This window comes from Myotis daubentonii, chromosome 2 (assembly GCF_963259705.1).
Source record: "Myotis daubentonii chromosome 2, mMyoDau2.1, whole genome shotgun sequence".
Lineage (NCBI taxonomy): Eukaryota > Metazoa > Chordata > Mammalia > Chiroptera > Vespertilionidae > Myotis > Myotis daubentonii.
Window position 1 is genome coordinate 68804418 of NC_081841.1, and position 20024 is coordinate 68824441.

Sequence of the window (20024 nt, forward strand, 5' to 3'; positions counted from 1 at the left end):
ATTTATAAGCCTGGTAAGTCCCACTGGGAGAGCAGAGATCAAGAACTCTTCAGATAAGAACATTGTGCACCTGGCTGTCAGTGTAGCTGAGACTAGGAAATTTCACCAAGGCCATGCAGACTCCCTCACTTGCAAATGGAATACTGTTCAACTCTATGATAAACGCCTAAAGCCACAATTGCCTATGTTCCTTTCTTACTGGGATGCTTATCTACTTATTCTGCTATTAAAATACATCTCAAACATAACAGAAAGCTAACGCTTAGGGTAAAAATAGTATTTCTTAAAAGAAATTACTTAAGGCAGAAAACAGCCATAACTAACCTTTCTTGTGCATATTCTAGAAAGGACACATTACATTTGTCAGACATTATTCACAGTTTTGCACAACATCTTTAGGTGTCAAATATAAGATCATGTACAGAGGCAATATAGGTTATAAAAATAATCTTTGGTAAATTTGTTAATAGATTTATTTCCATTCCCTAAACTTCTATTTTAGGAACATTCACCAACAATTTCCTTATTTTATGAATGTATCTATATAGACAACCTCTTTAAAAAAACAAAATGCTTTATTATATTGCATACATTTATTTCAAGGGAGTTCCCTTACAAGTAAAGAGTATTCTTTTAGTCAGAAATATTTCCATTGCTAGAAACATTTTTAGAACAGAACAGATTTTTGTATTATCATGGCTGCATCAAATGATACCCTGCATTTTGTCTAAAACGGCCATTTTCAAAGGCCTCATCCACTACAAGAATCTATGTTCAGAATTCCAAAATCAGTCAATTTAGTCAAACACCTGGTCAAATTACAAAACCAAAGAAATAGGTTCAATTGCTTCATCAGCTAAATCAGTGATTTTCAACTGGAGTGCAGAGGTGCACTGATATGCCACAAAATTTTTAAAACACACAATACCTACTCTTGTATCCCTTAGATTATAAAATGACAGAAGCCAACACAATAGCCATCCAATGTGAATGAATCAAAATTATACTTTTTTTTTGTCAGATTGGCAAAAAATACTTTTTGGTGTGCCGCAGAATTTTAGTAATTAGTTTATGTGTGCCTTGAGATGAAAACGGTTGAAAATTGCTGAGTTGAAGCATCTGGCCAACGTCATCAAAGTGATTAAATTCCCCAGAGGATAATAGGTGCTAATAGAAACCTGACATTTCTAAAGAACAGTCTGGATGCACAGAAGGGCTGCCATTTTCCCTTCCTGATGATGTCTGGTTAGATCTCCTTTCCTAATATTTCCCTTTCCTTGCAGCATTTCATTTGCTTTCAGCAGCCATCGTTTACAGATTTTCCGTTAAAATACTCAGAAACTTAGGACATTTGGGCTGCAGTCGGTTCCACTCTTCAGAACTGAGATAGGGCTGAGGGCTTGCTCACAGCCACCTGGAGGAGGAGCAACCATTCCTTCTTGTCACTCTGACCAATTACTTTCTTTCCTCAATGAAAAGGAACCTGGGAAGTCCTTGAACTGCTGCCTCGAACAAGCAGCTTATTATCTGTTGTTGTTCACCAGGTCAATTGTTTCTGGCTCATGCGTGTGAACTTCAGTCTGGAGGATTCCAGAGTTGGGGCTTGGATCCTACTACTTGCTGTCAGACACATCTGGCAGGTTATGGTTTCAGGATTCTGACGTCAAAGGCCCAGAAAGCCAACTGAATGCAAAGTTAATAGATGGCCGGTCATTTTCTTAACCAAGAGGTAAGAGGAATGTTTAATATAAGAAACTGCTTCCTGAGACACTAAGGCAAGAAAATCAGACTGTGAAGTGTAACATGTGAGGTCTGTTTCTGTATTGCTGGACAACTGCTTAGTAGTTTTACATTATTTTCACACTTCCTTTTGGGTTTTCTTCCAAGACATAATAAAATTAACTAAAGATTCTCCCAAACAAAACTGTCTCCAAAATGTCTGTGTGCTGTGGTCAGTTTAGTATTGAAAGATGTAGTCATGGCTGTCTCTTCTATGAGATGGAGCCTGAGAAGACTACAAAATGCTAATGAGTGTAAGGAGATAAAATGAACAGAAAATAAAATCACATTCGACTGGGAAAGCAAAGGTATTCTACAGGAGAAGTGGGCAGGCAGGTAGTGAGTGAAAAGGAGGACCCCATAGTCGTCCAGGGATGGCAAATCAGGAAGGACCAATGTGTGTAGGCCCAGACAGGGAAATGTGCCTTTGAAAAATCAGATTCAAGAGCTGAAAACTGGCTGCTATCCAGAGAACAACAGAATGATGATACGAAATTGACTTAATGAGTAGAGATTAAAGGAGTTAATTATAAAGAACTTGGGTAAATAATGATTAAGATGCAAGATGGGCCTCTCCCAAGGTTGGATAAGTCAGAACACTTTGAAGATGATGATTAAAGTGTGCCACACAGGTGCACAGACAGGATGCCCACCAGGACAGGAAACGGAGTGTTTACCAAGGCAGAACACGGGAAGGGATTGAATTAAAATACATCCAATTGAGCTGAATGTCAAGGAAACCTTTTTTTTTCCTCCCTCCTAAATTTAATAACTAGACCAACTAGATTATGTATTTAGTCTTTGGTGGCGGTGGGAGGGAAGTTAGGGAAATAATTGTTGCTAAGGAGATTTAAAATTAGATGGGTGGAGGGTAAGAATAAATATTTCCTAGATTAGACCAAAAGAACATACAGTTTGCCTTTGTCGTGTCCATTTCCACGACTCTAATTCCATCCGACACACCAGGTATGTGGGTGTGATTGGCTGCTACAGATGTGTAGTTTTTTGTGGTTTCAATTTTCGGTCTGTGCAGTTAATTGCTCCCTTTTCTAGATCCGGTGTTTGCTATGGACGCAGCATCAGCACTGGCCAGTGTGGCCTGGGGAAGGCTGCCCACGGCTGTGGACTGGCGTGGCCACCTCGCTGCCTCCTGGAGGCCCTCTTTCGAACTTCACTGAACATAGTAACAGCAGCCTAACTTTGTTATTGTGCTGCATTCCTTATGTCAGTAGAAACGTGTAGTTTCTAGACACTGCCTAGCAGGCTGCAGGTACTTACTAAAAGTTTCCTAGATGAATGAAAAGCCAAGAGGAATTTGTCTTTCCCTGTACTGGTGTGCTTTGTGCTGAGCAACATTAGTCTAAAATGCTGCGGATTATTTTTGTTGCGTTTACCTTTCAATGCAGGGAAAGTTATTCTGACACTACATCTCCCAAATCTCTGACTTCCATTTCCTCCCTGCCACACTTACATATATGTTGTTCCTTTTTACTTTTAGAAAATCCAGCCAGTTCCCTGAAACAGAATCAAAGCCTCACACTGTCATTCACGAAGGTGCTGAGCACAAGGAAACTGTGGAAACGTGGAACCCTCCTATTATCATCTTCATTCTGACAAAGTTTGCCCCTGTTTTCATGCATCTCAAATAGCCCTGGAAACTTCTCTGGCTTGGGTGTGGACTTGCCTAGCTATAAGTTAACTATTTTGGATACATGTAATGATTTTCAATTACTATACCAGTTGCACCCATTTGAGTACTTACGATGGAACTTTATGGTAGGTAGCAAAAATACACACTTTGAAAAGAGGTGTTCTCTTTGCAAATGAAGCCGTGAGATCAACAAGCTTGCTCTCTAATTCTTCAGTTTATTCCAAAGAAATGTGCAGTGAGGAAAAGGCCAGCACTCCTGGCCCGTCCTCAAGCAGCCCTGAGGGTCCGACACAGGTGCTTCCCGGTTCTCCCAGGAGGCCCCTCGGCTGCACCTGGGAGAGGGCCAGGCCCGCCTTCCGACTCACTGAAATCTAGCGGAGTCAAAACAGGCACAGATACAGAAGATCCAGATACGGAGAGTAGGTAGTGTCTTTTATATGAAAAACAACTTAAGGTGACTGTGTAATATTTGGACCTCAATGACTTACTAAGAGCTTTTTGGAAAATTTTATACTAAGCACCACTGAGTCTTTTTACAAAAATTAACGGTATGTGATATTTATGGGCATTTCTGTAAAAATATTGGCATTAGGTCCTTTGATGAGGAGTATAATCTGACACTACAATCTTCTTTTGATGGGAAAACCAAGTATGACCGGCATGATTTTGACTTTTCCAGGAATGCAGACAAAGACCAGTGTGTGCAGGTCGACCAACACATCTGTGACGGTAAGGGCACGCGTGTCCACGCTCCACACTGTGGCGCAGTGAACAACCCCCTATCACTACGGATGGTGCTCTCAGTTTGATTACGTTTACAGGCAGGGATCCAGGTGGCATTCCTCTGGATGTAGGCATTCATCACTTCTCTTCACACCCTTCTCTACCACAGCCCGCCACACTGCAGCCCGGCCTTGCACTGCAGCCCCTGAGCTGACTACTTTGGCTTGAGCCTCTGGCAGGAGAAAGGGGCGAGAGAATCCACTTTAGACACAGCCATGCCTTCGGCTTCCGTGCTACTTAATCCCTTCCCTCTCTGCCCAGTCCTTTTTTTGACTGTCCTATTTGTCCAAATAGCATTTAGATCATCTTTGGATCCCAAGATTCATAGGACAGCAATGCAGCAAAGCCAGCACGCTATATGCTCTCCCAGCCCGTCCTTTCTCCTGTTCAGTAAATATCAAAACTGCCAAAAACCAGGGCCCAGGGGATCGCCTCTGCAGCCACATCCACACCCGTTTACAGCAGTCCTGTCATACAGGTTGGATTAGTTTATGTAGAACAACCCATGGACACTTTTTTTTTTGGTGTGGAAAATAGTATTATATAAAGCTTAATATTAAACATTATGAAAAAATACATATTTACAGAAGAAACTACAAAATACAGCTATGTACAATAATATCTGTTACTTTTAAATTACATAAATTCTTTAAAATTCTCCAGATTAATAAATTATACATAGTATCAATAGAAATAGTTGGCACCTCTGTAGGGCATGAAGCGAGTTAAAAAAAAAATCACACAGTGAATAGCTTTTCTCCAGGATAGCTTCGGGTGCATCCTCAGTGCCTAGGATAACCCGCATCTGAAAGGAAGGACACTGTAATTAGAGTCGGTAGCAGGGCACGTCACAGTTGCTTGCTCTGCTTCTGAAAATTACAAATGGGAAAGACCAGTGAAAGTGACTAAAACTCAATATGGTTTAAGGTGAGACGAGCCCTGTGGGGGCCTGGTCATTCCATTCAGAACCATCTCGAATTGGAAAGGACTAGTGATTCTGGGCCAAGCCCTGTGGTTTCACAGATGAGCCCACAGGCCTAGAGAGGAAGAATACCTGAGGGTTACACAGCTTGTTAATGTTATTTATCCTAGAGCTAGGACCTGAATCCTAACATTCAGATGCCTGGTAGCTGTAGCATCCTCAGCTTCCTTCAGGAGCACCCGGGATTACTCTAAAAAAAGACTCTTGAGCAAGTCAAAACAAGACAAAGGGACCTCCCAGCTCCCTCCTTCCTGGAGCTTCTTAAAGAACCTGACATGCAAAAACCTTAATTTACTATACAGATAAATTAGGGGGTAATTATTTACAATACAAAAGGATTATCTGGTTACAAAGGACTCCTTTAAATAGCAGTTCTTTCTTGTATTTGTGCTTTACAGTTTACCAACCAACGATTTCACATACTGGCTAATGGGTGGGTGCAGAGAGTGCAGAGAACAAAACAAAATTGAAGATCATTTAGAAATGGAGATAAAATAGCTCTGAAATAATGTTTTTTTTTTTTTTTTAAAAAGGTCTGATGTGTAGACGCTGTCCCTGTGGCAAGGACCTGAGACCTCTGCCACCAGCTCTGTGAGTGAGCCTCCAGCCCCTTCCCTTCCCCCCCAACTCCCACCCTCCAGAGGCTGGTAGACATGGCCAATGTCTTGACTGCAACCTCATGAGAAACCCTGGGCCAGAACCACTTTGTTCAGCCCCTCCCAAATTCCTGATCTATAGAAACTGTGAGATAATAAATGTTTGGGCTAATTTGTTAGGTGGCAACAAATCACGAATGCAATGATTCCGTGTGCTGAATGAAGCTTGAATGATGGTCTGCAGTGGGAAGAAGCATGCAGACCCTTCATTTGTCAAGTAAGTATTGTCTGACCAAAGCAGTGCCTTGTAAAGTTTATATATTTTTCCTACTGAATTTTTTATTGAAAAAAAAGTTACATGCTTGTTCTAGAAAGTTTAAAAAACCATAAAGTGAAAGAAAACCATATATTATTTTACTGGTCAGAGAAATTTATTTTACTATCATGGTATTTTTTTTCCCAGTCTCCCCTCCTCACACTATGTGTTGTTTACATTTCTTTTAAATTCTGCTTTTCTTAGTTATAAAAATATCCATGTTATTATATCTTCAAAAATATAGTTTTTTAAGACTGAATTGTATTCTGTTCAGTGAATGTACCATGGTATACTTAGTCCTCCATTATTAAACATTTAGTTTTTTTACTCAAACTTTTAATTATGAAAAGCTTCATGCATAAATCTGTCAGTACTTAGGATGGAAGTAGAGAGACCGGCTGACAAGATAAGAACATATTAAGAACTTTGATACATATGGGCAAGTTTTTCTCCAAAGGGATTTTACAATTTGAACTCCCAGTTGTGATTTCAAAGCATCCTCCCCAGCAGTGATCCTTAGCACTTAGAAATGTTAAGCAGAGTCTTTAATGGAGGGCACCCCAGGCCAGGTAGGAAGAGCGAGCAGTGGCATCAGTATTACCTGTGGGAGTCCCCTCCCCACTCCGCCTCTCTCCCCTGCTGCCCTCTGGGAGGGCCTTCTCCGGCCTTTGGGTAGAGGAAGACATAGTTGGTGCGTGTTGGAAGAGCTTTAAGTCTTCAATGGTTTCCGGATCGATTATATCTTGATAAATGAACCTGTAAGTTAATGGAGTAAGATCCTACCTCTGTGATACTCTGGATTCACATTTTCGTAGATTGGAAACAAGGGGTTTTCCTGTTCGCTCCGAAGCTTCCTTGCTCTGAGGACATCTCTTACACACTGATGTAGGTAGACATACTGACACTGTGAAAAGCAGAAAACACGTCAGAGAAAGGCAAGTCCTCAGTATCAAAAGGATGAGAGATTATCACAAAACAAGAACAGTACTGAAAAAAAAAAAGAAAGAAAAACAGTACTGAGATCCTGTAAGATTAGCAAACTTCTTGATCACCACTTCACTAGTGGTCTCTACTACATAGAAGAGTGACAGCATTCTATTACCACTAAAATGAGAATGATGATAATGGGCAGAGAGGTGGCGTTCATTCCTTTTTCTTAAATGCATACAATACATATTTATAGAGTATGTTTTATGGAGGCCAACTACTATCTCTGGCACGTGGTATATTCTCCACAAATATTTATTAAATAGATGAATTAATGCCAAACACCGTGCTATACATTTTACATGTATTATTTCATATTTTGACAACCTTGTGAAGTAGATATAATCATCCATATGAATGAAGACTCAGAGAAGTTAAGTAACTTCTCCAAGGTCACAAAGCTAAGAACTGGAACCCTAGGAATTTGATCCTGAATTGGCCTCAAACTTCATGTTCTTTTCACTATACCAGTTTTTTTAGATGAATCCTAGTTTCATAATATTATCGAATGACAAAAGCATGTCACTGTGTATTTTATTTATGTCACACTGCTGTTTTATTTCCTTTCTTTTGGGAGTATAGTGAGAAAAAGGAAAGGTATACAATAGACACCAATGGGACTATCAGCTCTTTGAGGGCAAGTTTAGTGTCTTATCTGTCTTGATTCTCCCAGCATTTGAGTCAGGCTCATGGAAGAATCTCAAAGACGTTGGCTGACGGCAGAGAACTACAAAGGGTTACACAGTAGGGATAGCCGCACCTGTCAACTATCTGAGAGCTAACTATTTCAAAAACAGAAACAAATATAGATGAGTCAGTGTTTGGTGACTATAAAGACACTATGAAGACCTCATAGGACAGTGATGGCGAACCTCTGACACACGTGTCAGAGGTGACACGCGAACTCATTTTTTTGTTAAATGGCATTTAAATATATAAAATAAATATCAAAAATATAAGTCTTTGTTTTACTATGGTTGCAAATATCAAAAAATTTCTATATGTGAAACGGCACCAGAGTTAAGTTAGGGTTTTTCAAAATGCTGACACGCCGAGCTCAAAAGGTTCGCCATCACTGTCAGAGATCAGTCACAGGCAGCTAAACTTGTGCAATGGGCCCCATTCCTTACCACCAACTGAGCTTTCTAATAAGGGAATGTATGTCCATGTAAACTTAGCACTTGGCCTTGGGCTCCCTTAATGACATAGCAACGGCTCCAGGGAAAGAGAGGTCAGGAAGAGAGTACAGCACCACGCCAGGGATGCTGGGCTCCTAGTCTGCACGCAGCTGGCCGAGGCTAAACCGTGAGGCTTCTCGGGGTCTCAGTTTCTCCATCTGTCAAATAAGGAGGCAAAGGTCTCCTCTACCGCTAACTTCCTTTACTATTATCCAGTTAACTGCCACGTGTCCAAAACGCAAACCATCCCATACGCCACGATAGACGCTTATGGCATACAAATGCTTATACCCCACTTCAGGGGACACGACTTTGTGTTGCTGTCAACTAGATGGACCCCATGATCGAAGTGGTCAGCCTTAGAGTATTTCATAGGTTGAGACACCAAGTAAAACTATAAGATCTTCCCTCACCAACTATCTTTAAAGGTGAACAAGTATTTATTTTTATGGGTTGGCACTAGGCACTGCTCCTGATTGGAAGTTAGCTTGGTCAGCTACTCAGGGGACTTCATAATGTAGGTCTGGTATAATCATTAGGAAAATTCAAAGACAGAAAATAATCATAAATGAGGCCTGCATTAATATTAACTATTCTCTGCCTTTCTGCTCACAAACCTTGCTCACTTGTAATGAGGGTTTTATACCACCTTGATCTTGAAAATTCCAGAAGGGCACTACCCTGAAAACAGTTGTTAGCATAGGCAGTCTCTTTTTGGCTGTCTTGAAAACAACCCACCAAATTATGACAGACACCTGTCTGCTTCCTCCCATCCAGAGCATGATTCACATTTTAATTCTCCTCAGATATTAAATTACTTTGGGACCTGAGCATTCAGTGTGAATGAGCTCTAATACCTCTATGTGATGCCTTATTAATAAATTCTTCAACAATGATCCACCATGGGCTTTGAAACCAGTTAATATTCATTAATTTGCCTTGTCTTAAATATAAATTCTTTTCCCAATAGAACGTCCTTGAAAAATGGTTACGAGTGAAACCTTCAGGTTGTTAATGTGCTTCATTCACAAAAAGTAGACAAAGTCTAATACATGAACCTCAATCAAAAGATAATTTTTTGCTCTGTTTAGCTAACGGGTGAAGCCTCAGATCCACTCCATTTTGCCAAAAGTTGTAATATTGGGTAATTTTTATAGAATTATCCATAAGGCCCTTTCATGGTCCATGAGTGCAGAGTTGAGCAGAGGGGCACATAAGCATTGCAGGAGGTGGGAATTTTCTCTCTCTCTCTTTTCCCCCCACAGCAAATGAAATCCCAAACATACCCAGATGTTATCTGGTTTTGTGTCTTAGAATTGTCCTAATGATTATACCAGACCTACATTATGAAGTCCCCTGAGATATGTGAACAAATACCTATAAGGTGATAAACATAAGTCAGGATTGTATGTAAAGCTTTATACATAACAAGAAGTGATCAGATTCACTTCTGGGGGACGGCAAGTATCAAGCTAGAGAGAAAAGGAGACATCTGTTAAGATTTTGAGCAAAGAAGTAGGACATTCCAAATGATGTAAACAGCATGAAGGTACACATACCGCACTCACTGCTAGCGCCAAGCCAGCCTGCCAGGCTGGGCCCGGGCTCCGAGGCTGTAGGAGCAGCCCACCTCAGCAGAGTCCTAAAGCCAGGCAGATAATATCTGGATTTGTTTGGGATTTCATTTGCTATTGGGGGAAAAATAAGGGAGAGAGAAAATCCCCACTTCCTGCAATGCCGATTTCATCATGAACAGAGGAATCAAAGTGCACCCTGGCCCAGGGAGGGGAACGACCCTAAAACCATGGGGGTGGGTGGTGTTATGACAGGAACATGGAGAAGTAAGCTGGGGCCAGGTTACAAAGAGGCTTGGACACACGGATGAGAGTTTGAACTTCATTTTACAAGTGATGGAGAGCTTTCTAAGATTTCTCTGCCAGGAGTTACAAGAGTGAGTTAGCTAGAGAATTTGGTTGGTGGCAGTGGTGATGAGGAGTTGTCCAGGCAGACACTGGGAGACAGCAGACTCACTGGGAAGCCACTGCAGTATGCCCAGTGAGGGTTGGGAAAGGCTGGGCAAGGGCAGGGGCAGTGGGTGAGAGACTAGGACAGAGAGAAAGGTGCTGGCAGAATTGACAGGCCTCGGTGACTGCCTGAAGGCGAGAACTGTGGGAAAAGAAGTCCGACCCCGGGCTTAGGCGATCAGATGGAGGGCAAGGGGGACGGAAACACTGTCACCTGAAACCGAAAGGAGCGAGAGCAGCAGTGCTTTCGTTGTTATCACTGCGGTTTGTGTGTGAAAGACAGGTGACGAGTTGTTTGAGTCGAGATGACTGGAAGGCTTCCAGGAGGAACTGTCTGGCAGCCAGGTGCTTAGGGGGATGCTGGGAAAGGAGAATGAGATTTGGGAAACATGGGCGTGTACAGGAGTGGGGGCCATCACAAAAAATAAAGGTAGAGGCAGAAGAGCAGCGCCTTGAGGACAGAACCTCAGGGAAATCAAGCCGTGAAGAGGTACCCTGAGGAACGAGAGCCACAAAATCCTCAGAGAGGCAGGAGAACAGACTGGGAAAAAGAGTTATGTCCAAGAGAAGGAGGGCGAGCTTTGCACATCATGGTACCCCTGCCCTGGAAGTCACCCAGTGATATTTACAATAGAGAGTGCTCAGAGCTCTGGGCAGGTGTGTGGAAGGGACACATGACCCCAGAGGCCTCTAACAATAACCAGGGAGTCTGAAAACACACACACACACACACACACACAATGAGACTACTTCAAAGTTGATAACCTCCTTTTCTTAAGATTATAAATTAAGTATCAGTTTGAGTTTGCAGAAGTGACAAACTAATAATGAAATATTGGCACTGACATTTTAGCAAAGTAATTGTGAAATATTTGTTCATTCATTTAATAGACAAATCAACACTAATAAAAGAGAAAAATGGTAATTGGCGTACGACGATACCCTTTTCATTGGCTAATCAGGGCTATATGCAAATTAACTGCCAACTAAGATTGGCAGTTAACTGCCAACAAGATGGCGGTTAATTTGCATATGCAGGCACAATGCAGGGAGGCGAAAGGGAAAGCAGGAAGAAGCCCCCTGCCACTGACAGTGATCAGAAACCCAGGGGGGAGCTAAGAGCTGGGGGGCAGGGCAAAGGTGGCCCTGGGGCCGCCTTTGCCCTGCCCCCCAGCCATGATTGGAGAATCAGGCGCCTTTGCTGCCCTGGCCAGTGATAGCAGGAAGTAGGGGTGGAGCCAGCGATGGGAGCTGGGCACGGTTGAAGCTGGCAGTCCCAGGAGCTAGGGGTCCCTTGCCTGGGCCTAAAGCGAAGCCCACGATCGCGGGGCCGCTGCAGCTGCGGGTCCCCGCTGCCCGGGCCGGACGCCTCAGCCAGAGGCATCCTGCAAAGGCAGGGGCGGAGCCCACGCGATCGCGGCCCCCCCCCCCCCCCCCCCCCCGCTGCCACTGCAGGTCCCCACTGCCCGGGCCAGACACCTAGGCCAGAGGCATCAGGCCTGGGCAAGGGGCCGATCCTGTGATTGGAGGGTGATGGGGGTCAACGCCTGAGGGCTCCCAGTATGTGAGAGGGGGCAGGCTGGGCTGAGGGACACTCCCCCCCCCCCCACACACACACCCAGTGCACGAATTTCGTGCACCGGGCCCCTAGTATATATATATATATATATTGAGGCTAGAGAGAAGGAAAACACGTTTCTGTCCTCTAGGAACTCACAGTCTTATGGATGACTGGTATGAAACTGTGACGTAATTCTGCCACCCTTCATGAAATAACAGAGCTAGACAGTGGTCCTCAGTGGCTGCCCCAACCCTAAGTGAAAAGCTGATGGGGAGCGTGAGAGTGGATGTCACTGTCAATTCCATCGGCACTGACAGAGACTCACACGGACAGGAAGTCCTTCCTGACCTGATACAACAGGAAGTACTCATCACCATCCATCCGTGAAACACTGTGGTGGTAAAAAGGGACCTGAATTTAAGGGAGCCTCACACTGGCAGACAAAGACTATGGGGAACAGATGACACATTACCACCAGGAAAACGCAGTCGGCCACATCCAGAATGTGGGAAAATCTGCAGAACAAATGAACTGGTCTCTTTAACAAATATATGGCATAAAAAACAAATTAGAGGGAGGATCATTATAGATTAAAAGAGATTTAAAAGAGACCTCAACCAAATGCAATGTGTGCACATTGTATTCTAATGCAAACCAGGTATGGAAAGTCATTTTTGACATAATTAGGGATATTTAAAGATTGACTGAATATTATATGATATTAAGGAACTATGATTAGATTTGTTAGGTCTGATAATGATACTGTGATTGTAATTTTTAAAAGAGTCCATATTTTTAATTTGCACATTCACACACACACAGTATTTAAAGACGAAATGATGTGATAAGTAGAATTTTCTTTAAAATAGTCCAATGAAGGCATGTGAACCAGATATGTGGGATGTAGATGAGAAAAGAACACAGAATACCGATAATTGCAGAAGCTTGAGTTTGGGTAGATGGAATTTCATAATATCATCTTTCCTAGTTTTATGTATTTTTTTAAAAAATTCCAGAATAAAATAATTGCTCTAATGAAAGCACTCCTGGGCCAGGGCAGTGGTGGTGGGAGACGATCCCTGGTGTGGGCACTGCCAGTAGGAGGCAATGACACCAGTGTTTTCCCAATGTGTCATGGAGTATGATCTCTGCATGAGATTACCATGTGCTGCACAAGAAAAGCATTCGGGGTCAAGGAGGTTTTGGGATAGTGCGTTTAAAAAAGCTTGGGGGAGCTCTGCTGCAGGACAGCTGCTGCGCGGTTTCCAGGTGTGCTGTAATCACGGACAGGAGCATGTAGAACGTTCCACTTCTTTAACCATGGGGATTATTTTTTAAATTACTTTTAAAAAAAATTATTTCAGAGAGAGGAAAGGAGAGGGAGAGAGAGATAGAAACATCAATGATGAGAATCATTGATCGGCTGCCTCTTACATGTCCCCTACTGGGGATTGAGCCCACAACCATGTGCCCTGACCAGGAATCGAATGTGACCTCCTGGTTCATAGGTCAATGGTCAACCACTGAGCCAGACTGGCTGGACAGGAATTATTTTTTTTTAAATAGAGGATTTTGATGCATCACTATGTTAATTGCAGCATTATTTGCAATAGTCAAGATATGGAAGCAGCCTAAGTGTCTACTGATAGACAACTGGATAAAGAAGATGTGGTACATATATACACAATCCTTGGCCATAAAAAAGAATGGAATCTTACATTTGCAACAACACGGATTGACCTGTAGAGTATTGTGCTAAGTGAAAAAAAAAATCAGACAAAGAAAGACAAATACCATATGATTTCACTTTTATGTGAAATAAAGAACAAAGTAAGTGAAAAACAAAACAGAAACAGACTCATAGATACAGAGAACTAGGGTGCTGGACTGATGGTTGCTAGAGGGGAGCGGGATTGGGTAAAAAAGAAGGGATTAAGAAGTATAAAATGGTAGTTACAAATAATCATGGGGATGTATATCAGTAAATGACAGCACAGGGGATAGAGCCAATAACATCTATACTAATAATAGAGGACTATGCAAATTGTACGGGATGCCGTCATGTAAAGACCAATCAGGATGGGGCGGGGCCACAGCAGAGAGCTCTCAGCACGCCTGGGCCAGGCTTTGGGAGGGAGGCATGGAGAGCGGTCTGTGTCCTTCCGCCTGTGACTCTTACCTCGGTCTGCACCATGTGAACCCTGTGAAGCCGTAGGTCATGCACTGCTCCATAGATGTCCACAGAGTCTTTGGAGTCTAACTGCTGGAGGATTCGGTCCAACGCAATGAAGGTTCCAGTTCTGCCCACACCGGCGCTGGAAGAGATGGGGAAGGAGGGCCGAGCCTGTTTATTACATTGGCCTTTCTTTCTTTCTTTTTTTTTTTTAAAAAATATATTTTATTGATTTTCCACAGAGAGGAGAGGAGAGGGATAGAGAGCTAGAAACATCGATGAGAGAGAAACATCGATTAGCTGCCTCCTGCACACCTCCCACTGGGGATGTGCCCGCAACCAAGGTACATGCCCTTGACCAGAATCGAACCTGGGACCCTTCAGTCCGCAGGCTAACACAACATCCACTGAACCAAACCGGTCAGGGCTACATTGGCCTTTCAAGAGGGCACCCAGAGACCAGCAAATCTTTCTTTTCCCTTCCGAGTTATGGGAGGTTATAGGAACATGTCTTCCTCTCCACATGCTCTCTCAAAGAAATGCAACCTAGAGCCCCAGCTACTACCTCTTTCCCTCACCTTTCCTACTCCCCCAGGGGTAGGTACTGCTCTGCACTTGTGTGTATCATTTCCTTCTCCTGCATCCATGAACAATATAATCATTTTATGTGTTTCAAAAATTTACTAAGATGATAACATGTTTCATGTAGTCTTCTGCCAGCTTTTCCACTCAGTATTGTGTTTTGAGACTTATCCATGTCGTTACCCACACATATATACTTTCTCTTAACAACTCTATAGAGTTCATAAACCACTGCTAGTCCATCCACCACTAGTCCATTCCCTACTGTTAAAGGCACTCACATTCTGCTAAAGACCATGTTGCTGTGAGAGCCACTGGCACACATGCGGGCATTTGCTAGGGCTGATAAGTAGAGGTAGAACTGCGTATCATAGGGTGTGAACCCCTCAACTTCACTAGGGATTGACAGTTGCTCCCCAAAGTGATTGCATAACCTGGGGATTTTTGCTGCACGTATTTCTAAGAAAAAGAAAACAGTTCTCCAGTGGACCCGGGTGAACATGCCTGCCATTCAGGAGGCAGGAAGCTCTGTACCGCACATTCCTATTAAAAGCACCAGGGTTCCAATGACATACAGAAGCAGGGCTCCTAGGGTGCTGGGCTGATTGGGAGACAGTGAGTGCCTTTGACATTTCTCACTGTAGCAATTCCCTGCTCCGTATTTATTAGTGCCATTCAGTTAGGACTATCAAAGTGTTGCTGCAAACATTAATTAGGTAAACACTAGGAGAGAGGGGAGAGAGAGAGAGAGAGAGAGAGAGAGAGAGAGAGAGAGAGAGAGATGGATTGCTAGGTTGATTTTATGGGCACACAGTAGTCTGAAGCCAAGAGAATTCAAGAGGGAACATAAATTTAAGAGCAAAGTTGGGTGCTACAGATGGCAGGTGCTACTCAACTGGGAGGGAGGGCTAGAGCAGGATCTTAAAGGACAGTTAGGGTTATTATAGATGGAGGAGAGAGAGAAGGCCATTGCAAGCAGTAAGAAGCGAAAGTAAACGTATGCCGTCTCCATTCTGGCTAGAGTGGGAGGGGGTTCTGGGAACTTGGATGGGGGATGGAGAGCCTGGAAGTCGCATGAGGACTCTGCATTTTTGTACAAAAGGAAAAAGAGCAAGAGAACAATGGTTGTTTGTGAAGAAAGATCTAGCTGGGCAGAGGGAGGCACTGTCTTCCAGGCCCTGTTTTATTTATAGTTTGATATCGCTGGGCCCAGTGCCATGTGCCAAATAATCTCTGAGGGAAAGAGAAGGATGAAGAGTGAGGGTGAGAGAGAGGAGGGTGAGAGAGAGGAGGTATGTGAAGAAAGCAGAAAAGGAGAGAGACGTCAGTGAAAAGGAATGAGGTTGGAGAGAAGGAGAAGGGAGCTAACAACATCTGAGCCCAGACATCCTCCTCCCACCAGATCCCCTCCCTGCTGCCTTTTCCCGTCTCCCAGGTGTCATGTCATTGGCTCCGCGTGGCTGAGTACCTGCAGTGCACCACGGTGGGCCCGGCCCCGGGCGTCCTGTTGATGTAGTCCCTGACAGTCCTCACAAACTGGATCAGGGACTGGGTGGTCTCCGGGACTCCGTGGTCCGGCCACACCGTATAGTGGAAGTGGCGGATGAGCCTGTGTGCGTCGAGCTGCTCCTCCTGTGACAGCAGAGAGGAAAAGAAGAAGAAAGGTAAGGATAATAAGGACAGCTGTGCCCCACCAGGAACGCCTATGGGCTGCAAGGACAGGAGAGGAACCAGCAGACAGGCGATTCCCAGGTGACCTTCACCTTTCCAAGCTGGGCCATTACATGAAATCAGACAAACCAACGCACACTGCATATCCTAAACTCCCGGATGGTCCACTCGGGCAGCACCGACTCTGAGAGCATCTGCAGGATGAGGTCCCCGTAGTAGAGGGAGTCCTGGTCCGCTGGCCAGTAATGGTCACACTTCACCTAGAGGAAAACAGACAGAAAAAAAAGTGAGTCCGGAAACGTGACTCCTCCGTGAACCTGAACTTTCCCTCCTGGAAAGGCCTTCCTGAGTGGGAATCCAGGATCAGCTGCTAAAGCCATTTGGCATCTGCTCTGCATTAACCTGCTCCTGGCCAGCGCTGAAGCCCAGCTGCCGCTGCCAGTGAAGGGGAGACACTCCCAGCGCGAGGAGCGAACCCCAACCTCTGGCGCATTTACCTTTCGGGCACAGAGGGTCATGGTTGAGGTTCCTCTCTAACTTCCTTAGCATTTCAGTTCCACTAGCAGGTAGGAACATCTTACAACGTTCCTTTTGAAGAAAGATCTAGCTGGGCAGAGGGAGGCTCTGTCTTCCAGGCCCTGTTTTGTTTCTAATTTGATGTCACTGTCCTGACCTGGGCCCAGTGCCATGTGCCAAATGATCTTTGAAAAGTCTGAACATTTATCTATGCTCAAAATTACATGGAGAAAGAGGATTATGAACATATATTATTGACCACAGGTATTGGGCACTTTACAGGTAATCTCTCTTTCAACCCCCCGAGTAACCATATAACGTAGAGGAGTATAAGTGTATTACAAGAGGTTTACTTCATTTGCCCAGTTAACTATTTTCCTTTGTATCTGTAGACACAGCCTAAAGTTCACGTCTTCTTTTTTCCTAAAAGTAGGGGCAGAGCCAATGAGCCTGACAAGGCGTCTCCTCTCGCCAAACACTGGAGGATGGAGCGACGGCTGGCCAGTTCATCTTTCTGTGTCAGGGCACTTCTGGTGTTCCCAGTCCTCAAATGAAGACACCTTGGACTGAAAGTTCAGGCCCAGGATCCAAATCGGGCCTCACCTCACAGAGCCTTGCTGAACTGGGTGGTGTAATTCACTAACAGTGTTCTCTCTCCTATGACCCTTAGCTTTGCAGGAGTTAACTTTGGATGGCGGGGAAGAGCTCCCTCCAGATGGCGGAAAGCAAAGCTGGAAGTCAGGAAGAGTGTTTACTCACTCGGCCTTTCTCCACACACTGGGTCACCATGACAATGTTGTGAACATTCTGTTCCCACGCCATTTTCCAGAAGTCGTCCTTCGTGCCAGGAAGAGGTCCTTGAGTAGCGATGTATTCTCTTCTGAAGTTGTTGCCCTGCGATGAATTTACAATATGGACAGTCAGAAACAATAGGCCTCTTCAGAACCATAAACAAAGAGTGAGCTGCAGATGCGATGATATGTAGGTCTTGGCCAGGCCCCTGACGAGAAAAAGATACTAACACAAGTGTCAAGGCTTGGGAGCAGGAAGGACAAAGGCTGGAATGTTGAACTATTGTTAAGAGCCAAATTCCTTTTTATTAGGCTGGGTCTATTCTAAAAGGCAATGGAGGGAGGACTCAGGTGATAATCTAGAAAACACTTAATCCACAATTGTGTGTGAGTGCTCGCGCCCGTGTGTGTAGGTGTGTCTGAGGGGAAGATTTTAATCAGGCTCTTTCCCTATTTAATGGAGAAGCTTGTAGTCATTTGAGAGAACTGACAGTGGAATGTTGGTAAGAGAGGTCATGCAAGGGAAACTTAAGGAAATATAAATCACTGTCTATTGAAAACCTATCTGATAACATGCTGTGAGCCAGGACTTTCCTAGATCTTAATTAATCTTAATCACAACTCTTGGAACTAGGATATTTTCACCCACTCATTCTGCACCCCAGCAATACAGAATTCCTGGCAGAACCTCGTGGAAGCTTTCTCTCCTTCCCTCTCCTCAGGGCCTCTACATTCTGTCACCTCTACTACTCCCACGCCTCGCCCACCCAGACACTGCCTCTCAGCTGGCTATTCCTTATTTACCCTCCAAGTCTCAGCACGTTGCCTGCTCTGCTGAGCTTTCCTCTATCTTCCTGTCTGCTGAGTGATGTTCCCCTGCTGTGGCAACTTCGAACCTCTTGCTACTCAGACAGTGGTCCTTAGACCAGCAGCCTGGGCTCACCTAACAGCTTGTGAGAAATGCAGAATCCCAGGTCCTGCCCCCACCTGCTGGATCAGAATCTGCATTTTAACAATGACGTGGAGGTGTGTTCTTCAGGGCATGGCCTGGTCATGTCCTGATGCCCCAACTCTCCTGGGAGTTCTTTGAGGGTCAGATTCTATCTTACCAGATTCCTGTGCATCGCTCAGTATTTGACTTATAGCCAGCACTTAGCAAGTAGTGCTCACTGAGTGAAAGAATAATTATTTGAGATCCATATTATTTATCCTCATTGTTTAGAAAAGAAAATGGAGGTGATATAACTTGTCCAAGGTTACAGAGTCCAGTAAAGGGCAGAGATGGGACTGAAACCTGGATCTGTCTGATCTCAAAGCTTCTTCCACTGTAGGGTGCTACAGGAAGTTAGCAAGTTGACAGCCAGAATCTGAGCCCAAGGGTTTGACATAACCTTGGAGCTGTGTCTGTGGTTTTCAACAGTCCAAGTAACTTCGAATCAGCTTCCCTACCTAGGCAGCCTTAGCAGGGGAAGTCTAACGTCTTTAGGAAGCTCTAGTCTTGGCCAAGGGCTGCAGCGAGAAAACGACCTATGAGAATGCATCCTGGGCTCATTAAAATCTCTTGTGACTATAGCCATTGTGTAAATGGGCCTTCGCAGTGATTAAATGGACACCCTGTGTTTTATGGCAATCAGACACAGTCTTGCCTTCTAAAACCTGAGAGCAGTGATAGCATGTAGGAGGAGAGGTATCTCCCGTGTGGCCACCCATCAAAGCTTCACTGGGCACGACAGCCCAGTGGCGCACTCACAGGGATGTAGCTGGCATTGATGTAGTCGGAGCATGGGTCGTCATCGACATTGGACAGCTTCACTCGAGAGGTATCATCTGGAAGGAAGTTTATTGAGACAGATTTGCCACTGAGTCTTAAGGTGATTTTCCTACGGTTTATGGAATGCTGATCCCACAAGGGCCCCACAAGGAAGACTCCTCATCTCCGCTTTGCAGACGAAGCTCAGACAGGATAACTTGCTCCAGGTTGCATAGGTGGTTCATAAACACACCAACGACCAAATGCCTTCCGCAGTCCCCTCTGCGCTTTCCTTTGTAACACTACTTGTAACACTATGACGTTCGCCCAAGGAGTGGCCAGCTCCCTCACACTGCTGGAATGAATACAATGCAAAAAACCTGTTGCGTCAGCTAATACAGCGGTTCTCAACCTGTGGGTCGCGACCCCTTTGGCGGTCGAACGACCCTTTCACAGGGGTCTCCTAAGACCACCCTGCATATCAGATATTTACATTACGATTCATAACAGTAGCAACATTACAGTTATGAAGTAGCAACGAAAATAATTTTATGGTTGGGTCACAACATTAGGAACTGTATTTAAAGGGCCAGAAGGTTGAGAACCACTGAGCTAATAAGATAAGGATAATTAAAATATGTAATAATTATTTAATAACAGTTGCTAACTGGAGACTTTGTTAGA

The 20024-nt window shown here is 44.2% G+C and overlaps 1 protein-coding gene across 2 annotated transcripts in view; it reads right to left on the bottom strand.

The window, feature by feature from the left end:
* Positions 1-857: 857 nt before the first annotated feature.
* The window catches only part of PTPRB (protein tyrosine phosphatase receptor type B), a 110303-nt gene continuing 91136 nt past the window's right edge, over positions 858-20024 (bottom strand). For both annotated transcript variants that reach the window (XM_059683630.1, XM_059683631.1), the window contains 7 exons: positions 19341-19417; positions 17559-17693; positions 16421-16543; positions 16081-16244; positions 14037-14172; positions 6891-7011; positions 858-5018 (listed from right to left, as the gene is read on the bottom strand). In XM_059683630.1, the coding sequence (XP_059539613.1) occupies positions 4996-5018; positions 6891-7011; positions 14037-14172; positions 16081-16244; positions 16421-16543; positions 17559-17693; positions 19341-19417 (779 nt within the window). In that variant the 3' untranslated portion in view covers positions 858-4995. The remainder of the gene's footprint in view (positions 5019-6890; positions 7012-14036; positions 14173-16080; positions 16245-16420; positions 16544-17558; positions 17694-19340; positions 19418-20024) is intronic.